General features: G+C 39.6%; 1 protein-coding gene across 1 annotated transcript in view; it reads right to left on the bottom strand.

The window, feature by feature from the left end:
• Positions 1–17,140, bottom strand: part of LOC126215154 (LDLR chaperone boca) — a 57,520-nt gene that overhangs the window by 38,247 nt on the left and 2,133 nt on the right. The window contains exon 3 of the mRNA XM_049941820.1: positions 2,911–3,071. Coding sequence (XP_049797777.1) covers positions 2,911–3,071 — 161 coding nt within the window. The remainder of the gene's footprint in view (positions 1–2,910; positions 3,072–17,140) is intronic.

Below are 17,140 nucleotides of genomic sequence, written 5' to 3'. Positions count from 1 at the left end.
TTGCATCTGAGACTGCTTTGAAGCGTTCCAGCATGCAGAAAATACTGAGAAAGAGCCTACACGTGTTACCATTCAAAATTCAAACGCACCAGGCCATACCCGTACGAGCTGTACAACGAAGGGTTGCCTTTGCTAATCAGATGCTCACAATGATTGATAGTGAAGGATTTGATGTTGGCTGCATCTGGTTTACAGATGAAGCACACTTCCACCTGAATGGATACGTGAATAATCAGAACTAGTGATTTTGGGGTTCCGAAAAGCCGTATTGGTGTGAAGCGAAACCCCTGTATTCTCCTAAAGTTACTGTGTGGGCTGCAGTATGCAGCAGAGGTATTATTGGCCCTTTTTTCATTCGAGAAACGGTCACTGGTGCGCGTTACGTTGCAATTTTGGGACAATTTGTCGCCACACAGCAAGCGTTAGAGGATCGACCAGGTACTGAATGGTTTATGCAAGATGGAGCCCGACCACATCGGACCGAACAAGTGTTTCGCTTTCTTGAGGAATACTTCGGGAATCGAGTCATTGCTTTGGAATATCCCAAATATACTGGTGCAGGCACAGATAGGCCTCCATATTCACCGGATTTGACTCCCTGTGACTTTTTTTTGTGGGGCACAGTGAAAGACATGGTCTACCCGAAGCATCCCGCCACACTGGACGAGCTCGAATCAGCGATCTCTGTGGCATGTGAATCCATTTCGGTTGAGACACTACGAAATGTGATGGCGAATTGCATTCTTTGTAGTGCCAATGGTGAACATTTTGAAAACATTGTCATGTGATTGTTTGCAAACATTGTTTTCATACGATTATTTCACTTGTATATGCTGATATGAGCTGTACAGCGTACAGCGCCATCTGTTAGCAGCTTTTGTAACTATTATTTCAAACTGCTGTATAAACTTCTTACAGCTTTCACAATAAACATACCGTTTACTGCATTCCTCTATCGATCTTTGTTTGTGGGATATTTAATTTTGAAATCGGGGAGCCCTTTTCTGGACACCCTATATGTGTTGTACCCTGTATGCCAAATATTAGCTCCATAAACTGAAACCTAATAAAACAGCGTTCATAGGCAATGTTCACTACCTCGTGTTCTCTTCCGCTCTCTCTACTATGAACGATTCTACCCATATACAAGCAAACGGTAGTGAATTTTCTGCAAATGCTCATGCACTCAGTTTGCTTCCATTCGCTCCACTGTAAACTGGGATTTAGGTGCTTAAAACTGGTGTCTGTGAAGTCTGGATAATTCCGCTGAGTGAGTGATTTGCCGAGTCGCGCGCTAGACAGGCAGGGCTGTACAAACTGCTGTTATAAGCTGTTCTTAGTGCCGCAAAAATGTATAGAACATTTTTTATAAAATACTTGAAGTGCCTCTTAGCAGCTAAAATTCTGGCAGTGCATTTCTTTCATTGTCTTCTTCCTATGTAAAAAATTTCAGGGTAGGTTTCAACATGTCTTATTGGACCATAACCTTATAAGTCCTCTCTACAACCCACAGCAGCCTGCAACAGAAATTGTTAAGCACCTCATATTTCATATTAGTAATTCCTCTCTACAATCTTTGGTTTTTCTTTTAGTTTTGGAATGGTAATTCTCAATTTCACCTTAATCTAAAAATTGAACATAATAACTAGCTAAACTAATAATATCTGAATATATACAAATATATAGGGCAATCCACTGTTTAATCCTCGAGTGAGCACACCTGTGTACAAAGTGCGCTGACAGCAAATAAAATGTTTCTGGACGATTCCATTGTTGTTTCACAATTGCAAGCCCACACCTGTTTCTCCATTAGTGCTTCAGCTAACACAGTGAAACTGTGTTTTGATATGTCAAACTGAGCAGCAGTAATACAAAACATAAAATGAGCTAGGCAGGAAAAAAATCTGCACACCATGTAAGAAAATGACCCAGATTTTGAACTAGCAGCACAATCCCACAATGAGGCAGCTGTCTACAAAATAACTGGTAATCACATAAGCTTCTGGCCGAGGTCTGATGCAACTGCACTGTTTAATATTTTGAGGGGGCTATTACCTTGCAATAACACTAGTATGCGGGTTATTTTGTTACTGTTAAGCAAAACGGGGTTTACTTCATATTATGTAAGTTTATTTTATCACTGCTCAATTAAACTAAGATTATACACATTTACCAGAGTAACATAAAGACTACTATTCTTTATATGTGTACTAAGTGCACTGCACACCCGCCCTGCATGCCCACTCAAGGATTAAGTCAACTATATTTCAAATTCAACATTAATTTAGAAGCAAACTATTTCATATTCCAATCAATGTTAATCATTGGAAACACATGAACAACTCCTACATTCCAAAAATGAAAACTGATGTAATTTAAAATTTAGCAATGTGCACACTGAACCTTCCTGGCAGATTAAAACTGTGTGCCGGACCGAGACTCGAACTCGGGACCTTTGCCTTGTACACTGTTATGTCATGGAAAAACATTAATAGTAAAACATAAGCATGAAGCTGAATGTCCCATGGCAGAGTAAATACTGTAAACTAGAAAAAGTGACTATTTAATCTAAAATCAGAGGAGCCGCTGAGTAGGAGTAGCAATAGTAGTAGTAGTAGTGGTGGCGACTGTCAATAGTCCGAGTCTGTTCGCACTGTAACAATGGCTGTATTGATGTTTGTAACTATCTTTGTAATTAACTATTGAGACCGAAGTGTGTACAGTTATTACAAAATAAGAACCACAACCTAGCTCATCTTGTATTATTTATCCAATTGTGTCCACTTCATCGCTCGGATGTGGTGAAGTGTTTCAGTAATTTTGGCAAGTTAATCACCAGCTGAACTAAACTTATGAGAATACTAAAATATTGTAATATTCTGACAGCATTGCTACGATGGATCAGTTCACCTCTCAGCCTGGATGTGGCTGTTCCACAGCCCCGTCTGCCACAGCTTCGTCAGCTCCTCCGTTTCATCCCGAGTGGGATTTCCGTCGACACTCACGAAGGACATGAGAGTCTTTCCCTTCTTCGACACCTTTAGCAAGTTCTCCGGATCACTAGTATCAATCTGAAATCGTAATGAAACAATGTAACTGTCACTGGATCCCCTTACAGCCATTATTTATTTACAAAGCACTGGCAAATTGTGTGGAAATACAGGACTTTTCAGAAAAATTGGGTTCACTGGAAAACACACAAATTTGAGAGACTATAGGAGGAGATGAACTGTGTGACAAAAGTAAATATTCAGAGTAATTTTGTTACAGATCATTCACTTTTGCAAAAGCATACACACACCAAGCACAGTGATGCATCTTTTCAACATGACAAACAGGTTACGTTATCAAACTGTATCAACCATACCATACAATAGCTTTAATAGAAGAGAAAATTTGTGGTAAGTTCCTATGGGAGCAAACTGCTTAAGTCATCGGTCCCTATGCTTACACACTACTTAATCCAACTTAAACTAATTTACGCTAAGGACAACGCACACACCTGTGCCCGAGGGAGGATAACCTCCTACAGGAGGAGCCAAGTGAACCTTGGCAAAGCGCCTCAGACTGCGCAGCTAATAGTGGAGAAATCCACTCCCTGGAGAGATTACGGTTTCACTGACAGCTTGTGTGCAAGTGCTGATTTAAAATGCATTGTGGACTGATTTTACTGTTCCGTTCCATCCTGTGCTGTTCCATCAAGTACGAACCAAACTTACCAGTTGCTAACCAAAAGTTAATTATAGGCTGACTGTCTTAAGAATTGCCAGAAGTTTCCTCAATTGAAATTCCCTGATATTCCCAACAAGTTTGAGCATTTTTTCCTGATAAATTTTGAGCTCTCAAGGGTAAATTAAGCCGTAAGCTGACACTGTCTTTGCAGCTAAGGTATACGCAACAACAGTGCAAAAGAGGAAATGTCTAAAAAAGAACTTGCAAGCAGATCGTGTTTCCTTAGGAATTAAGTACTGTTGTTGTTGTTGTTGTTGTTGTTGTTGTTGTTGTCTTCAGTCCTGAGACTGGTTTGATGCAGTCTGCATGCTACTCTATCCTGTGCAAGCTTCTTTATCTCCCAGTACCTACTGCAACCTACATCCTTCTGAATCTGTTTAGCGTATTCATCTCTTGGTCTCCCTCTACGATTTTTACCCTCCACGCTGCCCTGCAATACTAAATTGGTGATCCCTTGATGTCTCAGAACACGTCCTACCAACCGGTCCCTTCTTCTTGTCAAGTTGTGCCACAAACTTCTCTTCTCCCCAATTCTATTCAATACCTCCTCATTAGTTATATGATCTACCCATCTATTCTTCAGCATTCTTCTGTAGCACGACATTTCGAAAGCTTCTATTCTCTTCTTGTCCAAACTATTTATCGTCCATGTTTCACCTCCATACATGGCTACACTCCATACAAATACTTTCAGAAACGACTTCCTGACTCTCAAATCAATACTTGATGTTAACAAATTTCTCTTCTTCAGAAACGCTTTCCTTGCCATTGCCAGTCTAGTCTACATTTTATGTCTTCTCTACTTCAACCATCATCAGTTATTTTGCTCCCCAAATAGCAAAACTCCTTTACTACTTTAAGTGTCTCATTTCCTCCCCTCAGCATTAAGTAAACATCAACATAATGAACTGTTTATAGAGGGAGAAAACAAGCCAAATAGTATATCTGTTTCATTAAGACCACTGAAGTTATTTTATTTCAATAAAACAAAACACATTTGGTGACAAAAAAATGGATTTAAAGTATCTTCACTGATTTTTTTTTTTAAAAAAAAAAAAAGAAAAAAAAAAAAAAAGGTTCAAATGGCTCTGAGCACTATGCGACTTAACTTCTGAGGTCATCAGTCGCCTAGAACTTACAACTAATTAAACCTAACTAACCTAAGGACATCACACACATCCAAGCCCGAGGCAGGATTTGAATCTGCGACTGTAGCGGTCACGCGGTTCCAAACTGAAGCGCCTAGAACCGCACGGCCACACCGGCCGGTGCCTCTTGAAAGAAGTTTATAAAGTGAGGAAGAATTGTGTAAACCAACACTGTAGGTGACCACCAATAAAATTTTGGTTCCACTATGTTCATTATTGGTGGTCATTACCAACTGTATTATATCTTTTATTTTACAGGTACTGTGAGAGATTTCTTTAGAGAAGCATACGAGTACATAGCATACAAACTGCTACAATTTTCTTCTTCGTATCATCCATATTTTTTAACATATAAACTACATTTGACGTGCTAAAGTGAACTAGAACAAATTAAACATCTATAAAACGCCACACTGTACAATGTACTTGCAGCGAGACAGTCAATTCCTGAAATCTATCACCTATAGTCTCTGGTCTGCTGAGGAGAACCGCAGTCCTGGCTCCACGGATAAATTGTGAAAATCCACTGCATTATGCCACACACAAACAGATCTGTACTTGCGGGCAGATCAGTGAGACTACATCCAATGGACAGGACCTGCACATTAGTGGGAACTGAATGTGCTTCAGACGGGCAGGCCCGATCCATTGTTGATACCCACAGAAATGGCCTCCGCTTTTGGCCCGGCGAGGAAATCCACTCGTGCGGCCAGCAATTCACGAGCCACAGACAGCATTTTGATGAAATGAGACCACAGTGATCAATCCATGCAACAAATAACTTGTTCAAATACTCTGAGAATCAAGAATAAAAATTAGGATAGGTAGCTACTCACCGTTAAGGTTATTGCTGAACCACAGACTGGCCTGTAGAAACGAATCGCACACTCACAACTAAATTTTCAGCCATAGCTTTGGTCAGAAAACAAGAGGAACACACACACACACACACACACACACACACACACACACACACACACACACACACAAAAATCAGTCAGACACACCTGATTAGAGATGGGTAGTTCGCGAACAAACGGGTGCAAAGTAACGGTTTACCAAGATGAACGAAAGGACCGAGGAACAAATTCCAAGGAACGATCGGTTCATAGTTCACTTCGGTCGCGGCACTCTACTTATAGTTCCCGGGAACGAGGAATGATCAGTTCATAGTTCACTAGTTCACTTCGGTCACGGCGGTCACTTCGGCAGTTCTCGTTCCAGCCTCGGTCGCATGCTAGTCTCGGTATCGGTCTCCCTTGGCCACACTCATCATTCTTCGCACGACCACCTGTCTCAGTTCCACTGCCGACTGCTCCTAATTAGTTCAGTATCCAGTTGTTCGTTTCATTGACTGCGCTCGCCCATTTTACATGCGTTCCAAACTGTTCTTGCACTTGGGTCTGGCTATTCAGCATCCACGAGCGGTAACCAAAAAGTATTTTATAGTTCAGGTAACAAAAGGGCATATCAGCTAACTTCATTATATCTATGAACAGCAGAAGACATACTTATAACAAGGCAAGTTTTTTTTTTTTTTTTTTTTTTGTTATTCATATATTTCTTGGTTTCATCGACTTGATTTAGCAACTAACTTTCAATAATTTGTTTAATTCTTAGTGTAAGAAAATTCATACAAAACGATTTTCATGCATCTTTCATATACAGAACATTACATTTAGGAAGGCTCTAATTATTTTTAAGTTTGGTTGTTTCCAATTTGCATTACCTGCTAGTTTGGTTTCTTTGCAAAAAAAAAAAAAAAAAAAAAAAGTGGGTTGTGGGTCATTTTGGCTCAGTAGCAAAAGCGGTGCCTCTCCATTTCAAAAAGACATAGATTGCCATAAAATCGTATTTACTTATTATCTCAAAAACATTTGTTCAGAAGGAGCTTACAAATCAAAAACTTTATTACTGCGAACTTTATTATTATTATTATTATTATTATTATTATTTCTTTACTTTCTCAGACGTTAAGTCTGGTTAAAAATGGAAAGTGACGCGGACCTTGATCAAGTGTCACTTCCTTTTAACTGTACGGTATGTGTTATATTGCATTCAGGAACTTTCGGGTAATTGAACATGTATTAATAATTACAGATTTATCTAAAAACAAAGCTGATGTGACTTACCGAACGAAAGCACTGGCAGGTCGATAGACACACAAACAAACACAAACACACACACAAAATTCAAGCTTTCGCAACAAACTGTTGCCTCATCAGGAAAGAGGGAAGGAGAGGGAAAGACGAAAGGATGTGGGTTTTAGGGGAGAGGGTAAGGAGTCATTCCAATCCCGGGAGCGGAAAGACTTACCTTAGGGGGAAAAAAGGACGGGTACACACACACACACACACACACACACACACACACACACACACACACAAGCAGACATCTCACAATCAGACGAAATATGTCTGCTTGTGAGATGTCTGCCTGTGTCTGTATATGTGTGTGTGTGTGTGTGTGTGTGTGTGTGTGTGTGTGTGTGTGTGTGTGCGCGCGCGCGTGTATACCCGTCCTTTTTTCCCCCTAAGGTAAGTCTTTCCGCTCCCGGGATTGGAATGACTCCTTACCCTCTCCCCTAAAACCCACATCCTTTCGTCTTTCCCTCTCCTTCCCTCTTTCCTGATGAGGAAACAGTTTGTTGCGAAAGCTTGAATTTTGTGTGTGTGTTTGTTTGTGTGTCTATCGACCTGCCAGCGCTTTCGTTCGATAAGTCACATCATCTTTGTTTTTAGATATATTTTTCCTACGTGGAATGTTTCCCTCTATTATATTAATTACAGATTTATGTAGTTGTATATATAAGTTTGGATGTAGCTGTATAGCATTGATGTACTGGTGGATATTGTGTGGTATGACTCCTGTAGTTGATAGTATAATTGGTATAATGTCAACTTTATCCTGATGCCACATGTCCTTTACTTCCTCAGCCAGTTGGATCTATTTTTCAATTTTTTCTCCTGTTTTCTTCTGTATATTTGTTGTATTGGGTATGGATATTTCGATTAGTTGTATTAATTTCTTCTTTTTATTGGTGAGTATGATGTCAGGTTTGTTATGTGGTGGTGTTTTATCTATTATAATGGTTCTGTTCCAGTATAATTTGTATTCATCATTCTCCAGTACATTTTGTGGTGCATACTTGTATGTGGGAACATGTTGTTTTATAAGTTTATGTTGTAAGGCAAGCTGTCGATGTATTATTTTTGCTACATTGTCATGTCTTCTGGGGTATTCTGTATTTGCTAGTATAGTACATCCGCTTGTGATGTGATCTACTGTTTCTATTTGTTGTTTGCAAAGTCTGCATTTATCTGTTGTGGTATTGGGATCTTTAATAATGTGCTTGCTGTAATATCTGGTGTTTATTGTTTGATCCTGTATTGCAATCATGAATCCTTCCGTCTCACTGTATATATTGCCTTTTCTTAGCCATGTGTTGGATGCGTCTTGATCGATGTGTGGCTGTGTTAGATGATACGGGTGCTTGCCATGTAGTGTTTTCTTTTTCCAATTTACTTTCTTCGTTTCTGTTGATGTTATGTGATCTAAAGGGTTGTAGAAGTGGTTATGAAATTGCAGTGGTGTAGCCGATGCATTTATATGAGTGATTGCTTTGTGTATTTTGCTCATTTCTGCTCGTTCTAGAAAGAATTTTCTTAAATTGTCTACCTGTCCATAATGTAGGTTTTTTATATCAATAAATCCCCTTCCTCCTTCCTTTCTGCTTAATGTGAACCTTTCTGTTGCTGAATGTATGTGATGTATTCTATATTTGTGGCATTGTGATCGTGTAAGTGTATTGAGTGCTTCTAGGTCTGTGTTACTCCATTTCACTACTCCAAATGAGTAGGTCAATATTGGTATAGCATAAGTATTTATAGCTTTTATCTAGTTTCTTGCTGTCAATTCTGTTTTCAGTATTTTTGTTAGTCTTTGTCTATATTTTTCTTTTAGTTCTTCTTTAATATTTGTATTCTCTAATCCTATTTTTTGTCTGTATCTTAGATATTTACAGGCATCTGTTTTTTCCGTCGCTTCTATGCAGTCGCTGTGGTTATCCAAAATGTAATCTTTCTGTTTAGTGTGTTTTCCCTTGACTATGCTATTTTTCTTACATTTGTCTGTTCCAAAAGCCATATTTATATCATTGCTGAATACTTCTGTTATCTTTAGTAATTGGTTGAGTTGTTTATTTGTTGCTGCCAGTAGTTTTAGATCATTCATGTATAGCAAATGTGTGATTTTGTGTTGGTATGTTCCAGTAATATTGTATCCATAATTTGTATTATTTAGCATGTTGGGTAGTGGGTTCAGAGCAAGGCAGGACCAGAAAGGACTTAATGAGTCTCCTTGGTATATTCCACGCTTAATCTGTATTGGCTGTGATGCGATATTATTTGAATTTGTTTGGATATTAAGTGTGGTTTTCCAATTTTTCATTACTATGTTGAGGAACTGTATCAATTTAGGATCTACTTTGTATATTTCCAATATTTGTAGTAACCATGAGTGGGGTACACTATCAAAAGCTTTTTGGTAATCAATGTATGCGTAGTGTAGCGACCTTTGTTTAGTTTTAGCTTGATATGTCACCTCTGCATCTATTATCAGATGCTCTTTACATCCTCGCGCTCCTTTGCAACAGCCTTTTTGTTCTTCATTTATAATTTTGTTCTGTGTTGTATGTGTCATTAATTTCTGTGTAATGACTGAATTTAATATTTTGTAGGTTGTTGGTAGGCATCTTATGGGGCGATATTTAGCTGGGTTTGCTGTGTCTGCTTGATCTTTAGATTTCAGATAAGTTATTCCATGTGTAAATGTATCAGGGAATGTGTATGGGTCTGCAATGTAACTGTTAAATAATTTAGTTAGATGTGAGTGTGTTGAGGTGAACTTCTTTAGCCAGAAATTTGCTATTTTATCATTTCCAATTGTGCGTAGAATTAATTGCTCGGGTGACTTCATGTTGCAAAATTATCACTTCAGGCATTTGTGGTATCATCTTGTATGAGTCTGTTTCTGCTTGTATCCACCGTGCATGCCTGTTACGTTGTACCGGGTTTGACCATATGTTGCTCCAGAAGTGTTCCATGTCTGTTATGTTTGGTGGATTGTCTATTTTAATGTGTGTGTTATCTATTGTTTGGTAAAATTTCTTTTGGTTTGTGTTGAATGTTTGGTTTTGTTTCCTTCTATTTTCACTTTTTTTTGTATCTTCTAAGTCGTTTGGCCAATGCTTGTAATTTCTGCTTCTTTTCATCTAATTGCTCTATTGATTCTTGTTGTGAGATTTTACCTAACCTTTTTCGTTTTTTGTCTGATATTTCATTTCTTATAAATTGTGTTAGCTGTCCGATGTCTTTTCTTATTATTTCTTTACTTTCTCAGACATTAAGTCTGGTTAAAAATGGAAAGTGACGCGGACCTTGATCAAGCGTCACTTCCATTTAACTGTTTGGTATGTGTTATATTGCATTTAGGAACTTTCGGGTAATTGAACATGTATCAATAATTACAGATTTCTGTAGTTGTATATATAAGTTTGGATGTAGCTGTATTGCATTGATGTACTGGTGGATATTGTGTGGTATGACTCCTGTAGTTGATAGTATAATTGGTATAATGTCAACTTTATCCTGATGCCACATGTCCTTTACTTCCTCAGCCAGTTGGATGTATTTTTCAATTTTTTCGCCTGTTTTCTTTTGTATATTTGTTGTATTGGGTGTGGATATTTCGATTAGTTGTGTTAATTTCTTCTTTTTATTGGTGAGTATGATGTCAGGTTTGTTATGTGGTGCTGTTTTATCTGTTATAATGGTTCTGTTCCAGTATAATTTGAATTCATCAGTCTCCAGTACACTTTGTGGTGCATACTTGTATGTGGGAACGTGTTGTTTTATAAGTTTATGTTGTAAGGCAAGCTGTTGATGTATTATTTTTGCTACATTGTCAGGTCTTCTGGGGTATTCTGTATTTGCTAGTATTGTACATCCGCTTGTGATGTGATCTACTGTTTCTATTTGTTGTTTGCAAAGTCTGCATTTATCTGTTGTGGTATTGGGATCTTTAATAATATGCTTGCTGTAATATCTGGTGTTTATTGTTTGATCCTGTATTGCAATCATGAATCCTTCCATCTCACTGTATATATTGCCTTTTCTTAGCCATGTGTTGGATGCGTCTTGATCGATGTGTGGCTGTGTTAGATGATACGGGTGCTTGCCATGAAGTTGTTCTCTTTCCAATTTATTTTCTTCGTTTCTGTTGATGTTATGTGATCTAAAGGGTTGTAGAAGTGGTTATGAAGTTGCAGTGGTGTAGCCGAAGTATTTATATGAGTGATTGCTGTGTGTATTTTGCTAGTTTCTGCTCGTTCTAGAAAGAATTTTCTTAAATTGTCTACCTGTCCATAATGTAGGTTTTTTATGTCGATAAATCCCCTTCCTCCTCCTTTTCTGCTTAATGTGAATCTTTCTGTTGCTGAATGTATGTGATGTATTCTATATTTGTGGCATTGTGATCGTGTAAGTGTATTGAGCGCTTCTAGGTCTGTGTTACTCCATTTCACTACTCCAAATGAGTAGATCAATATTGGTGTAGCATATTATTATTATTATTATTATTATTATTGCTATTATTGCTGTATTAACTTTAATAATGCAGCATAAAAATCTAATTTTTACTAAGCATGTGACGCAAGTATGATGAGAAAACCACATTTTATTTTATGCTTCCATAAAGTCTACTTTGCATATGAACTCAGAGACAATGTGAAGTACATATAGGGTGTAAACGATTGCCGTTTATAACGTAGCGTAGCTATGTAGTGGATGTCGAAACGAAGAATTTTATACAAGACACTTGTGGTCTATTAAGCTGGGAAACAGCCACCAGCAGGTTTACAAGACTACATGTGCTATAGCCCATGCGTGTCGCCCGAGATTTTCATGTTCTCTTCTCCAGCTCTCTACACATCGTCATTGATTGTTTCGCAGTTGTTGCTTATTTGTTATTTCCTCACTGCCTAATTATTACATGTTTGTCTGTTTGTTGTATCTGCTCGTAACGGGCAACACATCGTCCGTAATTGGTGAGCAGTCTGTGCTCGGGGCCGGTTTTCCGTGCGCCACCCTATATTATTTCCCTGTAATCAGCCACACAACGCTACGGTTGGCTAAACGAGAGGTTCTGCAGAATCACAGAAATTACAACAACAACAACAACAACAACAACATGCTGTCACAACTCACAACGTTTTTCTCGAGACACAAAATGCTTACCGAATCACAGCATGGGTTTAGGAAAGACCTAAGCAGGCCACTGCTGTTACCAGTTTCTTCCATGAAGTATATAGCAATATAAAACAGGGTATGCACACAGCCGGAATATTCCTTGACCTGAGCAAAGTTTTCGACTCAGTATATCATGAGCTTCTCTTAAAAAACTGCAGGTGCACAATATCGGCGATGTATCGATGAAACTTCTATCCACGTATCTGGTGAATTGGAAACAGTGTACCAACCTTACACATCAAATTGACAATAAGATCTTAACCTTTAAAGCTCCAAGTGAAACAGTGACACAGGGAGTCACTCAAGGCTCAATTCTTGGACCTTTCCTCTTTTTAGCAAATATTAATGACGTTGTACACCCCTTTAACTCACACACTGTAAGTTATGCTGACGACACCTCAGTTTTATTTCATGGTAAAGTTTGTGAGGAACTGAAATTTTCAGCAAGTAATGAAATACTAGAATTAAGTCCATATTTTCATGCACATGAATTAAAGGTCAATGCAAATAAATCCCACATGCTAATATTTACAACTGGCAGCTCACACCACTCGGGCGTAAATGAGGTACGCGGGGGCCATCTGGACTCAAACCTCCAGTGGATTAGCCACATTAATGCTGTATGTAAAAAAGTCAGCGACGGGCTGTATCTTCTTAGCCAACTTTCCAAAATGGTGCCCAATCACATGCTTAAAATTGTGTATTATGGGACAATCTATCCCCATCTTAGCTACTGTATAGTAATATGGGGTTATGCCCCAGTCACCTTAACACAATACTGTTGCTACATAAAAGAGGGTTAAGGATTATCTGCATATACATGGATACTCTGCAAATCACATTTAAGTGCCTGGCAGAAGGCTCATCAAACCACCTACATAATTCTAAATTCCAATCTCGTATAGCACGCGGAAAGAACAAACACCTGTATCTTTCCATACGAGCTCTGATTTCCCTTCTTTTATTGTGGTGATCATTTCTCCCTCCCTATGTAGGTCAGTGTCAACAAAATATTTTTGCGCTCTGAGGAGAAAGTTGGTAATTGGAATTTTGTGAGAAGATTCCATTGCAACAAAAAACGGCATTCTTTTAATGATGTCCAGCCCAAATCCTGCATCATTTCAGTGACACTCTCTCCCATATTTCGCGATAATACAAAATGCTGCCCTTCTTTGAACTTTTTCGATGTACTCTGTCAATCCTATCTGGTAAGGATCCCACACTGCGCAGCAGTATTCTAAAAGAGGACTGACAAGCTTAGTGTAGGCAGTCTCCTTAGCAGATCTGTTCCATTTTCTAAGTGTCCTACCAATGAAACGCTGTCTTTGATTAGCCTTCCCCCTTACATTTTCTGTGTGTTCCATCCAATTTAAGTTGTTCGTAATTGTAATTCCTATGTATTTAGTGAAATTTATGGCCTTTAGATTCGACTGATTTATCATGTAATCGAAGTTTAACTAATTCCTTTTAGCACTCATGTGGATGACCTAACACTTTCTGTTATTTAGGGTCAACTGCCAATTTTTGCACCATTCAGATACCTTTTCTAAATCGTTTTGCAATTTGTTTTGATCTTCTGATGACTTTATTATTCGATAAACGAAAGCGTCATCTGCAAACATACCTAAGAGGGCTGCTCAGACTGTCTCCCAAATCATTTTAACACCAAAGGGCCTATAACACCACCTTGGGGAATGACAGAAATAACTTCTGTTTTACTCTATCACTTTCCATCAATTACTACGAACTGTGACCTCTCCGACAGGGAACAAAAATCCATTCACATAACTGAGATGACAGCCCATAAGCAAGCAATTTCACTACAAACCGCTTGTGTGGTACAGTGTCAAAAGCCTTCCAGAAATCGAGAAATATGGAATCGATTTGAAATCCCTTGTCAATAGCACTCAACACTTCATGAGAATGAAGAGCTAGTTGTGTTTCACAAGAACGATGTTTTCTACACGCAGGTTGACTGTGTGTCAACACAATACATGTTCCAAAATCCTGCTGCATATCGATGTTAATGATATGGGCCTGTAATTAAGTGGATTACTACTACTACCTTTCCCTCATCGAGTGAACGGTTGTTTATGATTGTTAAGTATTGGGCTAATGCATCAGCATACTCTGAAAGGAACCTAACTGGTATACAGTCTGGACCGGAAGACTTGCTTTTATGAAGTGATGCAAGTTGCTTCACTACTCCAAGAATATTTACTACTACGTTACTCATGTTGGCAGCTGTTCTTGACTCGAGTTCTGTAATATTTACTTAGTCTTCTTTTGTGAAGGCATTTCGGAAGGTCATGTTTAGTAACTCTGCTTTGGCAGCACTGTCTTCGATAGTATCTCCATTGTTATGACGCTGGAAAGGCATCGATTGTTTCTTGCCGCTAACATACTTCATATATGACCAGAATCTCTCAGGATTTTCTGCCATGTTTCAAGACAGAGTTTCATTGTGGAAACTGTTATAAGCATCTCACATTGAAGTCTGCACTAAATTTTGAGCTTATGTAAAAGATCCCCAATCTTGCAGATTTTGCGTCTTTTTAAATTTCGCATGCTTGTTTCACTGTTTCTGCAACAGTGTTCTGAACCGTTTGTGTACCGAAGAGGATCAGCTCCGTCGTTTGTTAATCAAGTATAAATATCTCAAATGCTGCTGATACAATTATTTTGAATTCAAGCCACATCTGGTCTACACTTATATTATTAATATGGAAGGAGTGGAGATAGTCTCTCAGGAAGGCATCAAGTGAATTTTTATCTGCTTTTGTGAATAAGTATAATTTTCGTTTAGCTTTGGAGAATCTGGGGGGTTACAATATTCAATCTCATTACGACAACCCTGTTCACTAATCCTGTATCAGTTTTGATGCTCATTATTAACTCAGTATTATTTGTTGCTAAGAGGTCAAGTGTGTTTTCACATCCGTTTATTATTCGCGTGGGCTCATGAACTAATTGCTCAAAATAATTTTCAGGGAATGCATTTAGCACAATTCGGGTGATGTTTTATGTGTACCTCCAGAATTAAACATATCGAGGGTAAATTAAAGTAACCACCAACTATAATCGTGTAAGTCAGGTAAGTGTTTGAAATCAAACTCAAGTTTTCTTTGAACCTTTCAGCAACTGTATCATCTGAATTGGGATGCCGATAAAAGGATCCAATTATTATTTTATTCGGGTTGCCAACAATGACCTCTGCCCATACTAACTCACAGGAAATATCTACTTCAATTTCGCAATAAGATCAACTACCTCTGACAGCAACAAACACGCCACCACCAACCGTGTTTAACCCATCCTTTCGGAACACCGTTAGATTCTATATATGACGGTAGTATCTGTTCCCGAAAGAACAGTTACCGTTAATGACCGTGCAGCTTTGCCCCGGTCGGGGCACACATTTTCAACATGTCCCTAATGAAGTATATACACGCCTGGTTGCAGCGAGGGTGTCCATTTAATTATCATTTCGTTCTAGCAAAGCTGTACGGTCATGAACGGCAACTGTTCTTTCGGCAACAGACACTGCCGTCATATATAGTTAAAATATGGCTTCCCAGCCATTGACCATCACGTGCGAACACACACGCTATGCCCGAACTCGTACGGGACTTGGTAGATTAATCTGCCACGAGTAATGAGTATGATGGGCAAACATCTATTAGGTGGACTACGAATGTAGTGGTGTGGACTTGTTGGGAATGTGGGTCTCAAGGGGACCGTGCAAGGGGCAAGTCCCTGCAGACGCACTATCTGCGGTGCCCCAGATGGATAGAGCGTCTGCCACGTAAGCAGGAGATCCCGGGTTCGAATCCTGGTCGGGGCACCCATTTTCAACATACCCCCAATGAAGTATATAAATGCCTGATTGCGGTGGGGGTGTCCATTTAATTATCATACCATTAGATTCTTCGCAAAAATTTCGGCTCAGCTTATCTCTGGCTTTAACCAGCTTTCAGTGCCTATAACGATTTGAGCATCAGTGCTCTATATTAGTGCTTGGAGCTCTGGTACTTTACCAACACAGCTATGACAATTTACAACTGTTACACTGATGGTTCCTGTATCTACATTCTTCCTGCGTTCAGCCTGCACCCTTTGTGACGAAAGTCCTTCTTGTGTTTTCCCGAGACCCTCTAACCTAAATAAAACACCCATTCCATGCCACACAGCCCCTGCTATCCATGTAGCTGCCTCCTGCATATAGTGGACACCTGACCTATTCAGTGGAACCCGAAACCCGACAACCCTTTGGCGAAAGTCTAGGAATCTGCAGCGTACACGGTCGCAGAACCGTCTGAGCCTCTTATCCAGACCCTCCACTCTGTACCAGAAGTCTGCAATCCGTCCAGTCGACAATGCTGCAAATGGTCAGCTCTGCTTTCACCTTGCAAGTACGACTAGCAGCCTTTACCACTTCTGTTAGCCACTCGAAACCAGAGAGAATGTCTTCTGATCCAAAGTGACACACATCACTGGTACCGATGTGAGCAAACACCTGCAGTTGGCTGCACCTTGTGCCCTTCGTGACATCAGGGAGGATCCGTTCCGTATTTGGAATGACTCCACCAGGTATGCACATGCAGTGCACACTGGTTTTCTTTCCCTTCTTGACAGTCACATCCCTAGCGGGCCCCATAATTCGCCTAACGTTGGAGCTCCTAACTACCAATAATCCCACCCTCTGTGATCGTTCGGATCTTGCAAGCTGAGAAATTTCCTCTGAAACAGGAGAGGTGACAGCATCTGGCTCAGCAACAGTGTCAGCCACAGACAGCAACTGGACCTTGTTTGTCAGACAAACTGGGGAGGCCACCTGAGAAGCCTTTCACCACCTGCTACGCCCTGGGGCAACCTCCCACTCTACCGCGGGCGAGGTGTCAACCTCAGTGCGAGCAGTAACTGGGCTGGCCATCAGTGAGGACCGATCAGAGA

The sequence above is a fragment of the Schistocerca nitens genome, chromosome 12, assembly GCF_023898315.1.
Source record: "Schistocerca nitens isolate TAMUIC-IGC-003100 chromosome 12, iqSchNite1.1, whole genome shotgun sequence".
Lineage (NCBI taxonomy): Eukaryota > Metazoa > Arthropoda > Insecta > Orthoptera > Acrididae > Schistocerca > Schistocerca nitens.
This window is presented reverse-complemented; position numbering and strand designations above follow the sequence as displayed.